At 39.7% G+C, this 19,747-nt stretch overlaps 3 protein-coding genes across 5 annotated transcripts in view; 1 reads left to right on the forward strand and 2 right to left on the reverse strand.

The window, feature by feature from the left end:
- Positions 1-1,416, reverse strand: part of Wdr27 (WD repeat domain 27) — a 69,171-nt gene extending 67,755 nt beyond the window's left edge. Inside the window, exon 1 of the mRNA XM_059272914.1 lies at positions 1,302-1,416. The gene's annotated coding sequence lies outside the window, so the exon portion shown is untranslated. The remainder of the gene's footprint in view (positions 1-1,301) is intronic.
- On the forward strand, positions 1,125-4,094 carry C8BH6orf120 (chromosome 8b C6orf120 homolog). The gene is made up of 2 exons (XM_059272913.1): positions 1,125-1,575; positions 1,755-4,094. The coding sequence occupies exons 1-2, from the start codon at positions 1,540-1,542 to the stop codon at positions 2,412-2,414; spliced, it is 696 nt and encodes a 231-aa protein (XP_059128896.1). The 5' UTR covers positions 1,125-1,539; the 3' UTR covers positions 2,415-4,094.
- Phf10 (PHD finger protein 10) lies at positions 3,179-19,747 on the reverse strand. Of its 3 annotated transcripts, none has more exons than XM_059272910.1 (12): positions 19,626-19,747; positions 17,832-17,938; positions 15,295-15,425; positions 14,616-14,693; positions 13,663-13,796; positions 13,418-13,567; positions 12,654-12,763; positions 11,195-11,348; positions 8,879-9,034; positions 4,822-4,930; positions 4,366-4,554; positions 3,179-3,362 (listed from the first exon to the last, which is right to left on the reverse strand). In XM_059272910.1, the coding sequence occupies exons 1-12, from the start codon at positions 19,707-19,709 to the stop codon at positions 3,277-3,279; spliced, it is 1,488 nt and encodes a 495-aa protein (XP_059128893.1). In that variant the 5' UTR covers positions 19,710-19,747; the 3' UTR covers positions 3,179-3,276. The 3 variants fall into 3 exon arrangements, with proteins under 3 accessions (XP_059128893.1, XP_059128892.1, XP_059128895.1); XM_059272909.1 differs by having other exon boundaries at positions 14,616-14,699; XM_059272912.1 differs by lacking the exon at positions 4,366-4,554 and having other exon boundaries at positions 14,616-14,699.

Here is a 19,747-nt window from a genome sequence, read left to right on the forward strand (position 1 = left end):
TGCACATAATACAGAACTAAAAACATGTGACTGTCCTCTATTACCCAAGGAGCATCACTGCTAAAACTAGTTCATTCTATGTGTGTATTCTTAAGAAAACAAAAAACCTGTTTCCTCTTGATTATACAATATTAAAAATGTTTCTCAGTAGCTACAGAGGTAGACTCATGCCACTTCATCCTTGAGTTTGGAAAATACCATCAAGCAGTTCAATAGCAGATGGTTCCCACAGAACATGGCAGCATCATAAAATACACCTGAAGCTTTACGTACAGCAGAAGATTAAATTCTCCACATTAGCTAGAAGAGCTGGTTTCCAACTCAGATACTCTGCAGACGTAAATCTTGAGAATAACACCATTAGCTATAGTTAACAGGGGTACAAGAACGCAGCAAAACGACACCCGGATATTACTAAGGCTTCAGTTCTTTCCTAAATTATTAAATGTACCCAAAGGTCCTAACTTAAGGTGTTTTGTTTTTTAAATCTAAAAAATACCTAGTACCCTGCTTTTGTTGGCCTACTTTACAGACTACCATTTTCAGGCCACTTTTGTGCCACCGTAGAATATTACATAATGCTCGTTTGAATGTGTCCCCCACAAAATTTCTATGTTGAACCCTCTCCTCCAAGGTGATGGTCTGAAGGCGCAGAGGGACGATATAAGAGGTGATCCGGCGGTGAGGGCGGAGCCTCCTTGATGAGATTTGGTGCCCTTGAGCTTTTCCAGCACTGAGGCCACCCACTTATAAACTAGGAAGGATTTCCAAACATCCAATATGGCCTTAAGAAGCGGGGAGGGGAGACAAACGATTGTTTCTGACACTCTATTAAGTCTGTGGTGTGTTATATAAACTGGAACGTACTCAGAAAAAATCATTTCTTACTAATAGTTCCCATGCGGAAGTTTAAACTTTTCCTTCTGTCATGGTTTAAGATAATTCCGAAAGTATTCTCTGCCGATACAGCCTGCACTCACGACCCCCAGCCCAACTCGTCGGTAAGGGGCTCAGGCTGCAGGGTCTGGGGGCCTGGGCTCAGCGGGCGCCCTCTGGCGGCCACGCAGCCCGGCCGACGCCTTGGCGCGTGCGCAGCCCCGCCGGACGCGCACCCTCACCGCAACGCGGCCGGTGGGAGAGAAGCTTGGGGGCACCACCGGGGGCCGCACCGCTCGCGGGCGCGCTGCAGTCCTCCGTCGTATCGGAGTAGGCTCCCTGGCCGTCTCCTCCCAGGAGCTTGTCGCCGGAAGACGTCCCGGACGCAGGCGCTAACGCCAAGCCGCGGTCCCTGGCGCACTCACCTGCTGTCCGGCGCGCATTCTCCGGAACTGGCCGCGGACGCCTTCACGTCACTATGGTTACGAGAAAGCTAACCTTTAACGCTACGCGCCCCTTCTCTATTCTCGCGAGACTCTGGCGTTGCTTCACTTCCGGTCCGTAGGCCGGAGTCCGTTCCCGAAAGCCCTCGCTTCTGGACTACCACACTTCCGGGCACTGCTTCTCTTCCGCCTGCCGGGCCGAGTTCCATGTTGAGCCCGGATGCTGCGGGTGCTGCGTGGCTTGCGGGGCGTGGCGGTGAGTCCGGGGTCAGCAACCTCGTTATTCTCCAGACACCTGGGCCCCTAGGGGCCTGTCCTACCGTCCGCCTTACCGCCTCCCTCTCCCCACCCCGCCTCCTCCTCCCCTCTCTGCTGTTCCCTACTCTTTACCCCTTCTCTCCATCCCCTTCCCCACTGTCGGTTCCCGGGACCCAGTTGCACACATCTTGGTCTGCCTGGACGAGCACCTTCGGTCAAGCCTGTCTTCCCAACACAGCGACTGCAGATGAGGGAGTTCCCGAGTTGAGTGTCCCAGCGATGGCTACTCCCTGGAGGTGCGCCCTGTTGATGATCCTGTTGTCCCAGGTGGTGACCCTGGTAAAATGCTTGGAAGAAGACGACGTCCCGGAGGAGTGGCTTCTTCTGCACGTGGTCCAGGGCCAGATAGGAGCTGGGAATTACAGCTACTTGCGGTTGAACCACGAGGGTAAAATTATTCTCAGGATGCAGAGCCTCCGGGGGGATGCGGACCTGTACGTGTCCGACAGCACTCTGCACCCAAGCTTCGACGAGTATGAGCTGCAATCGGTCACTTGTGGCCAGGATGTGGTCTCTATACCGGCGCACTTTCAGCGCCCGGTGGGGATAGGAATTTATGGACACCCATCACACCATGAAAGCGACTTTGAGATGAGGGTATACTCTGACAGAACTGTGGATCAGTACCCATTTGGAGAGGCTGCCTATTCTGCTGACCCTACAGGAGCCAGTCAGAACCAAGCTTATGCTCCAGAGGAGTCAGCCCAAGAAGAGGAGTCGGTCCTCTGGACGATATTGATTAGCATTTTGAAATTGGTGCTCGAAATTCTCTTCTGAACCCTTATCTGCACGGAGCAGTTAGTTTGCTGTGGACCTTGCTACTTGACCTGGTGAAATTCTGGTTCTTTTCTAGACTAGGATGGAAAAATAAAGCCATACAGTTTTGTTACCTCAATTTACTCCCCAACAGGAAAAGCAGCAAGCACAATATTTTAGAGATTAAAATCCCTATAAAAAGGAGTCTGCTCAATAAAATGTTTAAATACATTTTGGTTAGTCAGGTGAGTAAAAAGATTATTGCAGTAACAGGCTGTATAAATCAGATTGTCTTTGTGCTAGTGCAGATTAAATCAAAAGGCTGACAACTTTAGAATTTATTCTAGACATTCTAAATGAAGTACAGCATTTCAAGTTTTAAAGAGGTACTAAGCCAGGTCAGAAATGGTACATGGTACCCGATACCCAAGCAAGCTTTCCTGGCAGGCACATATTTACAAACTGTTGCTGTGCCAGTTGATGACTATTCCATATCCAGTTGTACCAGATCTTGGGCAATCTGCCCTTTCCTCTGCTTGGGCTGACTGGAGTGCTATGGTTATTAAGTAACTGTAATACTACCTAAGCAGGTCAAGATAGTCATGACAGATGCTAACTTTTCAGACTCAAGAAGTATTTCAAATTAAGTTGCTACCTCTTTCTGCTGATCTCTGGAAAGACAGCACTAAGAGATTAAAATCTGGGGAAATGAGCCATTTCTCTGACTTCCTTTCAAGGGTAGGAATTGCTAATAATGAAATAAATCAACGTGAAGATGTTTACGGTTACAGTTAATTTCAAAAAAAGTTCTTTATTGGCATAAAAATGAAAGTGTAAATAAATTGGCACCAAATATCCCAAACATGAGGGTCAAAAACCTATTTTATCCCTCTTTGCTGTTTTTTCCCCTTCTGCCCACTTTCCTGGGTGTTGGGGGAGCTCGCTGACAACAGTCACAAATCCAGCGACCTAGGAGAAAAATTGTTAGTTAATATGGAGTGGAACTTTATTTTTATAGGACTGAGTACAAACCACCTAAACTCATTCCTGAGCTGTCCATAGTGATAACTCTGGGATTTTTCAGTGGGGAGGGGAGTACTAAGCTCCTTAAGCTAAGGAAGAAAATGTAAACAACCTTTAATCAGTGTAAACAATGCAGTGTGGAATTTAGTGCAGGGACAAGATGGGGAAAGGGCACAAAACAATCATTTGTACCTTTAGATCCTTCCTAAAATTCAAATACCATCATGCTTTTAAAACCTCAACAACACAATTCCTAATGTAGAACTTGTTAATTAATCTGGCTTTCTATGATGGCCTTTCTCCACTATTCTAACAGCACTCTCCATGGCACTTAACTAGCACCTATACCACATACCTGAGCTGAACTACTACAAAACCTTAAGTGATTATTCAAGTTGCTTACTTCTAAAGGAATTCCAAGAAACTTAGTTTTATAGAGTACTATACAGTGTTAACTATGCAACTAAGTTCTTAAAATTGCACAATTACCTGTATAATGTTTCAATAGAATTACTGTGATTTACTATTTGATTCTGTGTCCATCCTAAAGTTATCTGGAATTGTCATGCTGCCTCACTTTATAGAAAGATGTCTTAGTATATATAAAAGCATAGCAGTCACTTTGTTAAGTTTCTAAATAGACAACCTTTAAAAATAAAATGAAAGCATTGAAACAAACTGGTGGTGTTACTTGAGCAGTTTTAGTAGAAAACACCAGCTTATTCTATCCCTCAGACAGTGCTTCCAAACCTAACCTAAGCATTCTGCTATCTCACTTCTCCTTTGGTTGCACTATGGGTGAAAATCAGGTAGCTGTGACATAGACAATAACAGCTTGATCATACTTGGAATATGTTCATGCCACTTATGCAACCTTAAAAAAAAAAAAAACGCTGGGAGATCTTCATCACACAAGATAATGGGCTTTTTTTTTTTTCTTCATCTTTACCTGATGGAATAGCACCAAGGCCCACACAAAAAGTATGATACCCTCTGTCACACACATCACAGAACATCATTTCTTCTTCATGGTGGGGCTGTCCACATACAATGCATGTCTTACATTCCATACACTGCCATGGGTAGGTCTTAATCATAGAAACAAGCTCCATGGTCATATCCAAGCAAGAAGGGTGGCCTAAATCAAAACCAACATTAATAGCATTTCACAATAGAACTTTTAACTTAAAGCATATAAAATATTAGTTCCCAAAAATGGCTGCCATGATTAATATCACCACAGACACATCAAAATACAAGGTAGAGGATACATGGGTTTTAACTACATCTAACCACTATCCATTTGTTGATTTTTTGGTGGACACCTAGCTGACAACTATAAACCCTAGCTTTTGAGGCAACACGCAGGGTGAGGTTAAAATCTTAAGGAGACATCTTTACTTACCACTGTTATCACACTGGGAGCAGTGTATAAGTGATTCAGCCTTTCCTTTCTTGTTGGACTCCTTACCCTTCAGACAAATTCCACATAGAGCATTTGGAATGACCTTTGGCTGGAAGGGTAGAAGAGGGCTATAAATTTATGCCAGAAGAACTCACTATGGGTTCAAAAGGGATTCTGTTACTACCTTTATTTTTGGTAATTTGATAATGAGGACTTTTTTGTAAGACATAAATGGACATAAGATGGATCAGAACATAAAACCCCCTACTGATGAAAGCCTAGACTGCATTCCATAAACTGCATGAACTTGTGTTGCCTGAATGTAGCACTCTGTACTCCCTACACACACAGCATCATCTATATAAAGACCAGGAAGGAAAAATGAAATAGGATGTCAAATGCCACTAATAATTGGAAAAGAAACTCCATGTACCAAATGACCACACATAAAAGCTAAACCTAAGTGTTAAGCAACTTTATATTTACTTTATTTCAAAAACTTATTTTTCCAGAGAAATAAAGCTGATCCTATAAAATCTAAGTTAAAGAAAAAACAGTATTTTAATTGAAAGATGTCTCGTTCATACAGTCATGCATAAATGACTAGAAATCTGAGTTGTATGCATATTCTTGTTCCATGTCTAAAAAGTTAGAACTATGATAAAGGAGAAAAGCATTCACTGACATGTAAAACATAGTGTTTTCAGACAAGGAAAAATTGTAGTCAAGGAGGAAATACACAAAGCATATTAAGTATTATCTTTCAGATTAAAAACATACATAGTATTAGGGCTTTAAACATGGTTTAGGATAAAGTATAAGGGGTTTCTTACACCTAAAATGCCAGGGCAAGGAAAGGATTTCTGAGCATCATAACCTTGACCTTCACAAATAGTGCTCACATGTACTATAGATAGGTGTGCAACAATAAATGGTTAAAAAAAAAAAAAGAGGGGACAAATGATAACAGGGTAATAGTCTAACACAGTCAAATACATTATATCTCTTTTCTAAATTACTGTACCACAGAGATCTAAACTCATACTTTTATAAAGCAGTATCACTTTAAATGTTTCACTGCCACTTGTATACCTTATCAGACCTAAATAACTTGTTTTTACTTTTTTTTAATTTCTTTGCAAAAGATGACAGAGGCATTCAAAAACAATTTTTGGCTTATTTATTTTTTAAAAAGTCAACCTTATACATAAATATGATAAAAACAATATCTAGACAATCACAAATGTCTCTACAAAATAATAAATACCATGGAGTTAAACAAACATATAAAATGTCCCCATTGACTACTCTCCATCTCTTCTATTTTTTATACCCTGCTCTTCCAGCATCTGACAGCAGTTAGTTACTCTGCTATTCTTGCTGCATCCTAAGCACATGTTTTCACTGTGTCCTGGACCTCAGTAAAAAATAGAAGTTCACTTCTAAGATTGAATCTTAACTGCCATAATATGCAGCAGAACTTTGAATAACCTGTACTAAATGTAAAAGATAAACTTATTTAATACTTAGAGTTTAGTTAGACACTGGCATAAGTACACTAATATTTTTTACTAAAGTCAGGGAAGAAACTAAACAATATTAAATTTTGAAAAGAGAATTTCTCATAGGAGACTCTTTACAAAGCAACTCAAAAGGAATAAAACATAAATCTAGTTATTCACATTCTAGAGCAATTCAAGTTCTACAATCACTAAAATACACATAATGCCTATAATAAAAGGAGACACTAAGAAAATTCAGGGTTTACCTTTAAAATTATACATAATGTTTTGTTAAACCATTTAAAATGTTTTCTTACCCAATAATCTTCATTCATCTTGTTGAAAAGAAAAATATGGGGAAAGACAGAAAGAATGGCAAAGGGGAAGGGTGAGGAAGGAGGAGAGAAGAGTCAGCAGTAGACGAGGGAGAGAGATGGCACTGCAGCATTTCCTACAGGGTGCTGCAGTTCCACATACAAAAGCACACTGTCCTGTCAACACCCAGTCTTAACAGGCCACAGAGCCTGCACCCAGGGCCTCACGACAAACTAAACACCAGCACTGAGAGAGAGAGAGAAGGTGCAAAAGTCCCTTGAAGATCATGGGGGAAGGCCCTGTGCCTCTTTGAGACCCTGATCTCTTTCAAACAATTGCAACAATCGTTTAGTTTTCTTCAGCCAACAGCCCTCAGTATCTCAAATAAAAGGCTCATGTATACTTACTTCTCTTGTTGAAAAATAGCAAAATAAGTTGAAACTTTCATGGTAGCATTAACATAGTATGGATTTTAATTATATATGTGTAGGCCTGAAGCCTAACAATTAGACTTTAATTTCAGGTTAATGTAACCTAAGCAATACTGTCCTACAAGTTAAGGGCAAGCACTAGTCCATCTTATTAAATCACATACATTATCATGTTTCTTAACTCCCTTATTTTAAAATGTGTGCGTGTGTGCGTGTGTGTGTGTGTGTGTGTGTGTGTGTGTCTATGTCTGAGTGTCAGATTGAAGTACCCTAATATTTAGGCACATCTTGGCTCATTAATACTTTTCATAAAGAGGTTAACTTTTAATAATCATGTTCACATTAATATATAATATCTATATATTGACTGTTCCTATCTTTGAAATACCTGAAACATTTTTAGTTACTAAAAATGTTTACAGATTATAAAATGTTTATTTTGCATATGCGGCTCCCTTGAGTGCTATTAACTAAGATTAATCTATATGATTCATTCACTAGATCAGTGATGATATGGATAGTTCTCCATTTCTAGCCTGTGTTATATGTCTGTTTCAATATTCTCTATTTTACAATGCAGGGTGAACAGGCTCCTTGTTGAAAAGCTTCCTCAGCCCTGGACAGCTGCCACTGCCACTGGCACCTCCAAGACAGTGACACACACCGGCTCCTGTAGGCTGTTTCTGAAATGTAATCTTTGGAGTTTGTTTGGTTTCAATTATTAAGCAGTAACTCAAATCTTTAGTTTACAAAGCATAGATAAGCTATACATGTTAAAGAAAAAAAAAAAAGAAGAAGAAGTACAAAATCACACAGCAGCAGCTTACTGAGGCTGTCCTTGGAAGGATTCCTTGCTAAATAAACCAACAATCTGCTGGCCATGCACAAAAGCTTGTGTTTTAAGTGGATCATACATAGGCATTTCTAATAACTTATGGAACATTATAACTTACTAATGCACTGTCAGAAAGTGTTTCAGTGAGGCTGAGGGAAAATGACTCACAGCTCACTTCTGCTTGTTTTCTGTGCTACATGTCATTTTTATGCTACATATGTAGAGTCTAATACAACCAACACCAGAACGACTGTATGCTGTGCCATCGCCATCCATGTCCTAAAGCGGGACACTAACTCCACCCCCTCTACAACACTCCTACATCCTTTTGCACAACAGCTGCTCACCCTCATCCAGCCTTCTGAAGGAGAGAGGTAGACAGAAAAGAGTTTCTGATCATCTATGACCTTACTCTGAGAATAATCAGATCCATAAACTAGGCTTTAGTCCTTGTCACAGCATGATATAAGTAACAGGCTTCACTGTTTTCTATCCCAAACTTGGCAGAATTTGGCAACTGGATCCAACAATCCTTAGAATAAGCCCAGATCTTCTCAATGAAAGGCACTACACAAACCCCACCTCATGAGGGTGTAAGTCCATTCCTACTTCACAGCTCACTAAGTTTAGCTTCACCAACTGTTTAGATATTCAAAATGCTAGACAATTATGCCCTGTACTAAAAAAAAAAAAAAAAAATCAAGTTCTGCCTTGAAACAGTATGTTAAAAACTCATATTTGCATGGCTATTACTTGAAAGGGTATGAAGACCCATAATTTGTTTATATACAGGAAACAGAAGCTATACCATGACCAGAAGTGACAAGAAAGCCACCAGGGAAGGAAAGCAGTGGGCAGGTGCACAGCACAGGGCCGGAGCGAGCCCAGCAAGCCCAGCTCCTCAGCTCAGAGATAACGGTCTCAGGGAGAGGCTGCTCAGGGAAGAGGCTGAGTCAGGGGCTTTTTTCTTCTACCTTGTACCCAGGAACTGACTTGGACAGTACAGAACGTTTGGAGCCATCTTTTCTTGGAGTGGCCACTTTGTCTTTTGATTTCTGTCTTCCCTGGAAGGTGTCCTCCTGGCTGTCAGGGGGGCTGTCTCCTTCAGACACATTGCCTGAGGAGCTGTCCTGTAGCAAAAGAAGTAAAAACAAAGGTTCCTTGGAATTAAGACCAAGTTGAGTCTCAGGGTTTTATTTTTTTTGTTGGTTTATTTTATTTTGTTTGCTTTTTTAAGATAGGGTTTCTCTGTGTAGCATTGGCTATCCTTACTCTGTAGACCAGGCTTGCCTCGAGCTCAAAGATCTGCCTGCCTCTACTCCTGTGTGCTGGAATTAAAGGTGTGCACCACCACCACCTGGCAAGTCTCAATTTTTTAAATGACACAAAACTTTTTGAAATTTTTTGTTTTTGTTTTTGTTTTTGTTTTTTGTTTTTTGTTTTTTTGTTTTTCGAGACAGGGTTTCTCTGTGTAGCTTTGCGCCTTTTCCTGGAACTCACTTGGTAGCCCAGGCTGGCCTCGAACTCACAGAGATCCGCCTGGCTCTGCCTCCCGAGTGCTGGGATTAAAGGCATGCGCCACCAACGCCCGACACTTTTTGAAATTTTATCCAATGAAAAGTACAAAGATGATTCTAAGAAATTTATTCTAATAGAGTAAAAAAAAAAAAAGGCCATGTTAAAAGTTATTTGCCCTTCTAATAACTCTATTAGCAAGTATCCTAGTCAACTATGTTTTCTGATTTAAGTCAACAAAAATGGAATTACCAACTTCAACTATTATATTACACACCTTCAAAACTTTTCATGCCACGGGGATGCATATTCTTTTATATTTATAAAAATACTTATTTTTCCTGAGTGATAGAAGTCATTATGAAAGTCCTTTAAATATATAATCATTTTCAAACTGTAAAAGATGCAAGGCCATACCCCTACCTACAATAGTATGACATTTTATTTGTTCAAAGGACAAGACCTCAGTATCTGACCATTGAATTCATTTTATAATTTAAAGTTTTATAACAACTTTATATTCACATAAATTATGAACACTGAAGGAAAAGAATTAAACACCCTGCAGTGACTGAGCACATGAACACGTCTGTCTCTTTCTGTTTTCTCAGTGTATTTATATTGTACAGAAGCCCAGGCTCTCTCATACATACCTATAGCCTTATAATGTGGTTTCATTCTGGCAGTATAATACTGCATGTGTGTGCACATGTGATCACACTGTATATGCATCAATTTTCACATGATCAATGTGTGTACACAATCATGTTGGTAAAGTACTATAAACATTTTCTCATATTCTTTGAACTGCATTTCTTTTGTGTAAATGTATCACCACTGTGGATAAAGATTTATTTCTAAAATCCACTAAAATCAACTTTTTTTTTCTATTTAAACTTTGCTAACATCTAATTAAGTCCTTAGAATTAATTGTTATCAAATTTTCCAGGTCAAAATCTGTGAAAAAATGCTGGGTATGCTGTCAAAATGCTTCCCTCAGATATTAGATTAATTTATATTCCTCAGAACAGTGTAATAAAATTGAGTTCATCATTCCTAACTTCCATAGCTCCTTTCCAGTAACTGACAGGAGGCATCATCACTTGTTTAAGACCTTGTTTCATGTCACACATAAATATGTGTTAGAAGCTGTTGCAGACAGGGAAATATAATGCTACTCAATGACAGCACATATTTGAGTTGGCTACAATGTAAGGTATAAGATGGCTGGGGCTTAAAGTGTACTTCTGAAGAAAGTCACAACCCTAAACCACCACTGTCCTTCATGCCCCAAAGGCAAACTTCTTTTTAGCAGCTTAATTTTTTTGTATAAAAAACGGCACCCAGAGAAACTAAATACACAGTCCAGCATGTTAGTAAGCTAATGTTTTCCTACAGGAAGCCTCAGGTTAAGCAAAAGGAGCACAAGGTAATGTGCTGCCCTGGCCCAAGAAAACACATTTCTCGACAGCAAAGCTCAGTCTGCTTTGTTCAGTACTGTCATCAGCATAAGCAGAAGTTGGATACAAGAATTATTAATGTTCTATACAATTGCCTATCTTGCTCAAAATAGAAGATGTCAATATAAAACATGCCTAAAAAAGCAATGAACAACCTGCTTACATCAGCACACAATAAATATTCATGGTGAAAATTTTCTAGAAATATATGCAATTGTCCTGTTCAAACAGTATGGTAATAAAGTTCAACTTAACATTCTAGGAAAGCAATCATCAAGTCATCAAAGGATGCCTCCTGTTAAGGTAAAGGCCTACCGAAGTGCCTTTATTTTTCCGTTTCTCATCCCCTCGACCATCTTCGCCATCATCTGAATCACCATCACTATCTAGTGCCGGGAGCTCTGGGTCCAGGGGCGGTTCATACAGGGCTGTGTTTAATGGCAAGTACCGAAGCTCATCTGGTGAGTACCTAAATTCAGAAAGGTTGCTTTCATTCTTACTTGAATATTAAATAGGTAAAAGCTACCTTTTAAGCTGTGAAATTAGCCTTAAGCTTCTCACAAATACTTCACAAAAATAGGGCAGGAGATTTTTTTTAATTTTGATCATCAGGTGGGAATAAGTAATAAATTTTAGAAATCTGAACATTTTTTCCCAAGTGATCATGCAGTTGATCCTACCTAAATGTAATGTCTTTCCCTTTACCCTCAAAGCAAGAAAAAATAATGAATAATGTGTCAACAGACAAGAGTGAAACCCAAGCAGTCCAGGGCAACACATGAACCCCTGGACCCAGGCCATCTCATGTTCATGTTCAGCTACATATACTGAGTTGTGGCAACTTCTGAGCTGCATCCTTACACTCAATAGGCTCAGCAGAGAGTCTACCTCTTGAAATTGACAAGACAACTAAGCAATTTCATGAAGTACACTGAACAATTAGGAAAGCTTTTAACAGCAGTTACTTTAAAACATTTTGTGAAGCATGCATTTACACCAACATTTACACATCTCCTAGTCTGGTGGCACACAGCCCTCCTGGCCTCAAGACATCACAGCAGAACAAAGGGACTGGCAGAACACCACCAGATTTTTAACAACTTCCAGATTAAAAAAATTTAAGTTAAAATTTTGCACAATTAGACTATCAAACAGCAAATGTAGTTCTATGCACTGTGGTAAATCATGTTTTCTGAAGACCATCTATTCTGAGAACAGGTTTCTAGAATGAGGTCATCTGCTGGAAGAAAAGCTACGGTTTTGAAACAAGAGGAACCCATTAGACCTGGTTTGAAAGGTTTTGGTTATATTTAGGATGGAAACCGGAAATAAGTACAATTACAGGAAGGTGTGTCCATGCTTGCCCTGGTACTCACTCTGTCCCTTCTTTTAGTCACACGCTCCACTCTGCACTGCATTTGTGAGCACCACTTAAGAAGGCACTGGAGAGGAATCTGAAGCTAAACCTACCAGAGGCTCTGATTTCAGAAAAGCTTCCCAGTAGTACCAAACTACTGGGCTGTGTGCCATAGTGTGAGTACCAAAGAGCTACAGATCTCAGGGACTTGTCTGTGACAGATCCAGACAGGGCAGGCAGAGTCATGAGCACTCCAGACTTCATCAGGAGGCCTGCACATTCAGACAGAATGGCATACTTTACACAGAACCCAAGAAGAAAAATGCAGACACAAATCCTATTTGTGTTTTGGTGTCACTGATAAACCTAAGTGTTTAGGAGGCTCTAAAACCAAAGATAACTAAAAACACTGAATACCTCTTATAATACTCCTGGAACTGTCCGGGGATGAGAGCCACTGGGTAAGAACTGACCTTTGTTCGGTCTGTTGGCAACACTTTGTACTTTCCTTGAGGCACTTGGATAACCTGTGTTAACATCAAGAAATGTGAAAACTGACCCCAACCTGGGAGTCTAGGCTTCAAGAAAAGAATTCCCATGTGTACACTCCATCTATGTCCCCACTCCATAGAAAAGCTAGCAGTTTAAGTGATGCTGTAGCAACAATCAAAGGGATGGTTAGCGCTTTCTGGCTGCATGCTTGAGTTCTGTGCCTGTTATTCACCAGGTGCACAGACTGAAGAAAGGAGGGATGTCTCTGGCTCACCACCGTCTTTCACAAGGTTGAAAACCTCTCTGGAACTCAGCTGCTCCTTCTATGAAATGTGGGGACACTGGTCTAACCTCATGAGGCTCCCATCAAAACCAGAGACAAGCACAGTATGCTGCTCTTACCACTCTTGGGACACAGGGATTATGATACACAGCTACTGTTAGTCTTGCTCAGTAAACTCACAATCAAAAAGAAGAGAGATTTCAGGAAAAAGAGAGGGGAAGAGGGCAGGGAAATGCATTATTCAATACATCATTAAAAATGGTATCTTAACTTCTGTGAGAAAAGAAATACAGCTAGCACCATAATAATAGTAAATAATAATGATAATAATAATAATATAAAGGGAGTGATGACCATTCTGCAATAAAAACAAAGACCCAGATACTACTGAACTAAGTCCCCCTACATGTGTCTGTAGGTCAAAGTACGCTCTTCTTTCTTCCATGCGCTCCCGGTTTAAGTTGCTGTTGAACTCAGCTGCCTTCTTAGCAGCTTTCTTAATGTACTCAGGTACTTTGCTGGCTTCAACTTTCTGAGTATTCTGTTGTTGCATTTGCTGAAAGAAAAATGTTAGTTAGAAATCATAAATAATTTTATAAAAATAGTTTCTCCACCCCCTAAAACAGATGTCAGTCACTTCAAATCACTTACAGAATACTCTTTATAATGATCTGTAATTCTCTGACGTTCCTTTTCTTGTAGAATAACAGAATATTCAGCATGTTTAGCTGGATATTCTTTTATCATTAAATCAATCACTTCATCGCTGCGCAATGCTGTTAAACCTATTTTAGAACACCCCCAAAAAGTAAAGAAAATCTTTTAAGGCCAAGTGAACACAGGTACTTTTTCAAAACTAGTTTCTTTTTCAAACTATTCTACATTAAAAAAACAAACAAAAAAACCCACAACAATCAAAGCAAAATTACTACATTTTAAAATAGTAAGTTACCCTTCATAATAAAGTCAAGCAATCAAAACTAAAGGTTATCTAGTAAGGACAAAGAAATCAATTTTTCAACCAAATGAGTTTTAGATTTTACGTAAAGTATAAGAATATACTTAGAAATAATTGTGAAATAATGATATAACTATATATAAAATAATGATATAAGCCACTAATAATACAGGATATATAAAAAATTATTTCTCAATATATATTTCCTACTCTCCAAATCTCTATATCAGAAATACACATTTCACATTCACACAATTCACATTTCACATTCACCAGTCTACATACGCCATGTAGATTTTGCCCAGTGCTGTGATGAATTTCACACTGAAAAGTACCTTTAGCATTAACACACTCACCAAAGAAAAAGGATATATAAAGTATATGCTAAGATGAACTAACAATTTAACAAGATTTGCCTTTTAAAAGATAAGGATCTATGGGTTCAATCCCCAGCACTACAGAGAGATAAAAGTCTATACTTAGATACAAATATACATTTTATTCATGTCCTTTACATTTTAAAATGAAGTCAACTCAGCATTTAAGTAATCTATTTTATTAACTTTGTAAACACTTTAGGACATGTGACATTTATCCGGTATCACCTACAGTGTTCAGCATAAAAGACACACTAGGTGCTGATTACCTAGTGTGCACTGTGTTTCTGTAATGACGTTTAATTCTCTCAGGTAGAGTTTCTCCTTGTGAGATAAATCTCGTCGCTCTAAATCTCCAAAAGCAGAACAAAAGGAGTATTAAAAACTAAAACTATACATTTGAAGACTTTAAAAAATTTTAAAAACTATTTTAAACACATCTCTTACTGCATATTCTAAGTATCATTAATACTGAGGTAACTACACAAACACACACAAAAAAAAAACCTTACAAATTAGAGAAATAGACAGTAGAAAACTAAAACTAGAATAATCCAAAGTAAAGCATGCAACTATATTAGGGCAGTTCATCAGGAATGGTTCTCTACAATCCAGGCATGGCTTAGAGCTAACTCTATGCTTGAAGTCAGAACAACAGGAAAATCAAAAACCTAGGCTATAAAGTGATTTTATTTTTTTTTCAAAATAGCCTCAAGCAGTTAGGTATGGTGACACACACCTGTAATTTCAGTACTTACTCTGCCCTTAAATAACTTGGTGGTACCTAAAAACATACTAACTATAGAGTCTGAGGTACTGAGTGATAATGTAAACTACATTCAGCAAGTGTACTTGCTTTGTAAGTATGTAAAATAGAAATCATTCATAACCAAGACCTGGAATTGTTAGGGGTCAGATGTCATCCATTATACACTAAGCCTTAAGTACCTGGATATTTCCGCTTGAAGGAAGTCACACCCAGATATTCACTGACTTGTTCCTGAAGCATATAGTACTCTCCTGTTTCATCAGGTGGCCATTTGTACTCTATTAAGTTTTCTGCTGGGTAGTAACTAAAGCTGAGACATAAACACATATTATGCCTTACATGTGGCATTTATTACATTTTAATCATTTATATTTCAAATTATTTTAAAATAATTTGAAGTACTGAAATTCATTTTTATTATTGCTATATTTATCAAGACAAATTACAAAAGAATAAAAATAATTATCTAAAACCTCACATAAAAAAATTCACTGAAAGTGGCTGGACAGAAGGCTCAGTAGTTAAGGGCACTTGTGGCTCTTGGAAAAGACCAGAAGTTCAGTTCCCAGTATCACATCAAGCAGCTCACAACCACCTATGACTCCAACTCCAGGAGATCTAGTATGATCTGGTCTCTGCAGGTACCACACCCACATGTGCATACATACATAAAGACATATAAATAAAAATTTAAAAAAAAAAAAAAAAACAAGATTCCTAACTTCTAGGCCTAAGAGACCAAAGCAAGGCAGCAACAACTCTCGAGTCTTTTTAATATTCACTACAATTACTTCATGCATACCAGATACAACTTAAGCAACTTCTGATCCTTGTGTATTTCTCAGTAAGTCACAAACACCAAGAAAAACAGAACCCCAGGACCTCTTTCTCAGTGAACTAGACAGTAAGCTATAATTTATTTCTTATGCTCTACAAACCCAGAAGCAAAGAACAGACCTGTTTTGGAAGTTCAGGTGTACTGCACACAACTATAATCCTGAATCTCAGAGTATTATGACTGCCTCAATCTGGACCGTCTAACTCTATAGTAGAGGCAAGAGTGTAACAGTACTCTATTACATTTATTCATTTAAAAAAAAAAAAAACTTTCCATTTCCTTTTTACTGTTGAGTTATGGGACTTCTCTACATATTCTGCAAATTAATTCCTTTATCAGATATACGGTTTGTAAGTATTTTCTAGCATTCTATGGCTCTTTTTACCCAACAGTTGACAGTGTCACATTTTTCCCCGTTTATATAATTTTGATGTTGTCTAAGTTTTATAACTTTTGTTTTGGTGTTATATCTAATAATCTGTTGCTAACTCAGGGTTTTCTAGGCAGTTTTTATATTTAGGATTTGGATTCCTTCTGAGCTACTTTTTGCATATAATATGACAGGAGATGAGGTTCCTTTCCATACTTTTTATGTTTATATTACTTCCTAGCACCAGGTTTGGGAACAGTGTTTCATGGCGCATGCCTTTAATCCCAGCATTCTGAGTTTGAGGCCAACCTCATCTACATAGTGAGTTCCAGGACATTCAAAGCTACATAGTAAGACCCTGTCTCAAAAAAAAAAAAAAAAAAAAAAAAAAAAGAAAAAAAAAAAAAGAAATGGACAGAGAAGTAAAACAGATGTTTCTCCAAAAATACAAATCAAATAGACAAAAACCACCTAAGAAGATATACAACAAACATCACTAGCCATGGTATACAAAACCAAATCACAGGGAGGGATGACTTCATCTCTTTCAGTATGGCTATCATCAAACAAGAAGAACCAAAAATAATGCTGCAGGGTTGTAAAGAATTAGAAGTCTGTGTGTTGTTGATGGGAACACAGAATGGTACAACTGCTATGTGTAGGTCCTCCAAGAGCTAAATATAAAATTACCGTATGATACAACTTTCTACTTCTAGTTATATGCCAAGGTATTAAAAACAGGGATTCTGAATGCCAATGTTCACATTAACTACCCCAGCCTATAGGTGAATAAACAAAATGTAGTGATACATACATTGGAATATCCTATTGTTCAGGCTTCAGGAAATTCTGACATGAACTCCAACACAGATGAACCTTAAAGACATTCTGCTAATGGATAAGCCAGATGCCACAGGGCAAGTGCTGTATGATTCACACTCAGGGGCAGAAAGTAGAGCTGCAGTAGAGGGCAGCCAGAGGCAAGGAGAACAGGCGGCACTGGAGGGTTAGCCATTTGAGTTACTGAGTTTTGGAACAGGATGACAGTAACGGTCGCACAACACTGGGATGTGATTTATACCACTGAACAACACACTAAACAGTGTGTCAATGCTGAGTTTTATGTACCTAATTTACCATAATTCTTTAATAGTTCTCAGGAACAAGACCTACTTTGGTGTTGTATTATATGACCTTTTTTTTTTTTTTCTTAAGATTTGTTTTTTTAATTTTTTGCTTTGTGTGTACGTGTGTGCACACGCATCTACGGAGGCCAGAGTGAGACACCAGATCCTCTGCAGCTCACAGGCCATTGTGAGCAGTCATGTGGACACCAGCAACCAAACTCCAGTCCTCTGAAAGAGCATCAAGCACTCTTAACTGTTGAACCATCTCTCCAGCCCATAAATATAATTTTTAATAACTGTTTCTGCTGCCTGGTGTGGGCAAGGGAAGAAGAGGGCAAAACAATCTACAAAAGCTACTCCTGAACCTTAAAGTAGCAGTACCTGAGATCTTGACTGGAAGTCTCACAACTTCTGGAGCTGTCTCCTGAGCCCATTCGCCTTCGTTTAGATGGATGGGTCCCATCATTTGAGTTCTCTTCATTATCATCCTGTACATTTAAACAATTAGAAAAAAAACAGAAAATAAAAGAACCAATTAAAAAAACAAAGAATGATTATGTATCTTTCCAGTTTGCCTAGGACTCAACAAGAGAAAGCGTATTTCTAACTAGTGTCTTTAGAAAACTTAATTTCATACAATAATTAAAAGGACAAAGTATTTGTTATAAGCAAGAAGTGGAATAAAACTAAAAACTGACCTTCAATTCAAACAAAATAAAAATTTTAACTACAATTTTAACAATATATTCTACTTTCACTTTCTTACCAACTGGGTGGGTGTATACCACTCAAAAATTAAAGCAAGTCTTCCTATTTGAGCTGGGGAAAAAATAAGCATCAACAAATTTTACAGCACCCTCCAACTTACACCTGGCTCACAGGAATGTATTCTAATTAGCTACTTTGGAGACACAGGATCGAACACAGGTTACCAAGTCTAACTACATTCTCTTTCTTACACTGCAGAAATTAAGCACATTGTGATAAGCTCATCCAGGATATATGTTGTTCAGCCATTCCATAAAGGAAATGAGTAACTGAATGGTTTTAAAACAATTTACATACTACTCGAGGCTTATTTTTTTAATTTTTTAATAATAAAAAGTCATATTTTTAATCAAGGTTAATATAGCTCCTAACACTACTACTCTCACTATATATTAAAATTAAAAACTTCGAAAAAGAATAAAGAGGCAGCACAGGTCACCATACTGGGAACTGCCCTCCACCAGCTGTGTGGTAATGCTTACTTCAAGCTTCTCCTTGTCCTAAAAGTTGGGTGGCGGATGCAAGGATTAAGTAAGCAATACGTGGAGAGCACTAAGCGCCAGGGCTAGCACATAACTGTCTGATATGTTAACGTTATTAGTGGTACGGTTTCACATTTTGTCTCTAGCACCTAGGAACTTACTAAAATTGTTTTCCAAATAGAAAAACATTGAAATAATTCTCCTCTTCACTCATCAAAAATGAAGTCAGTTAAACAGACTGAATTTCTCTTTACGACTAACAGTCAAGTAGAAGTAGAAAAAGAATATTTTTTCTTAAAATTTCTCTCTTTTATAGTACTCATACATTGGACAGTTCACTTTAAGCACTGAAGTACCTATTTTATGTGTGAACATGTTAAGGGTTTTCGTTTTTGTTTTTTATGTCAACAATGTCCTTTAGTTGAAAACAATGATTCACTTGAAAAGAAAAAACGGAAGTTGACACTGAGAAGTTTAGAAGCAAGAGGTGGGCATCCCGAGGTCTGCCTTCGTCACAGGCCCTCTCAGCGGCAAGGTCCTCAGGCCACCCTGGCCCGCCAGCCCTCGGGCTCCGGGGAGGTCCGCGGGGAGGGACGGGGCACGTGGCCCGGGCCCCTCGGCTGAGGTCCCGCTCGGCGTCTTCCCGACTCCGATCCCCAAGGCCGCAACTTTTCCGAGTTTCCCGGGCTGCGGGCGACCCGCCCGTGCGCCCCGGCGCTTCGTCCCAGCCACACCTCCTGTCTTTTCCGGTCCCCACTACCCCGGACAACTTCCCACACCGCCGTGCAGGTCGGCCCCGGGTCTGCGCCCACCGTCGGCCGCACTTGTTGCTCCCTGACCCGCCGCCGGTCCCCGCGGTCCCTCCGCTCCCCGCCCCGGGCCCGGCCCGGCCCACCGCCGCCGTTGGGCAGCGCGGTCGGCTCACCTTCGGGGACTGCGCTCCGGGGGAGGCCGGGTCGCTGTCGCACCGCCGCGGGGACAGCGCCGCCCCGGGCCCGGCCGCTGCCATGAGCCCCAGCGCCCCGCGCCGCCGTCGTCGCCGCCGCC

This window comes from Peromyscus eremicus, chromosome 8b, assembly GCF_949786415.1.
Source record: "Peromyscus eremicus chromosome 8b, PerEre_H2_v1, whole genome shotgun sequence".
In the NCBI taxonomy this organism is placed as follows: Eukaryota; Metazoa; Chordata; class Mammalia; order Rodentia; family Cricetidae; genus Peromyscus; species Peromyscus eremicus.

What these genes read in the sequence shown, in the direction of transcription:
- C8BH6orf120 (XM_059272913.1), top strand. Translation starts at nt 1,540, where the DNA reads ATGCTGCGGGTGCTGCGTGGCTTGCGGGGCGTGGCG. An exon ending in GTGGCTTGCGGGGCGTGGCG is followed by an intron (nt 1,576 to 1,754) that starts GTGAGTCCGGGG and finishes CCCGGGACCCAG; the next exon opens with TTGCACACATCTTGGTCTGC.
- Phf10 (XM_059272909.1), bottom strand. Translation starts at nt 19,709, where the DNA reads ATGGCAGCGGCCGGGCCCGGGGCGGCGCTGTCCCCGCGGCGGTGCGAC. An exon ending in CCGGAGCGCAGTCCCCGAAG is followed by an intron (nt 17,939 to 19,625) that starts GTGAGCCGACCG and finishes TTAAATGTACAG; the next exon opens with GATGATAATGAAGAGAACTC. An exon ending in ACTTTGACCTACAGACACAT is followed by an intron (nt 12,764 to 13,417) that starts GTAGGGGGACTT and finishes ATGTTAACACAG; the next exon opens with GTTATCCAAGTGCCTCAAGG.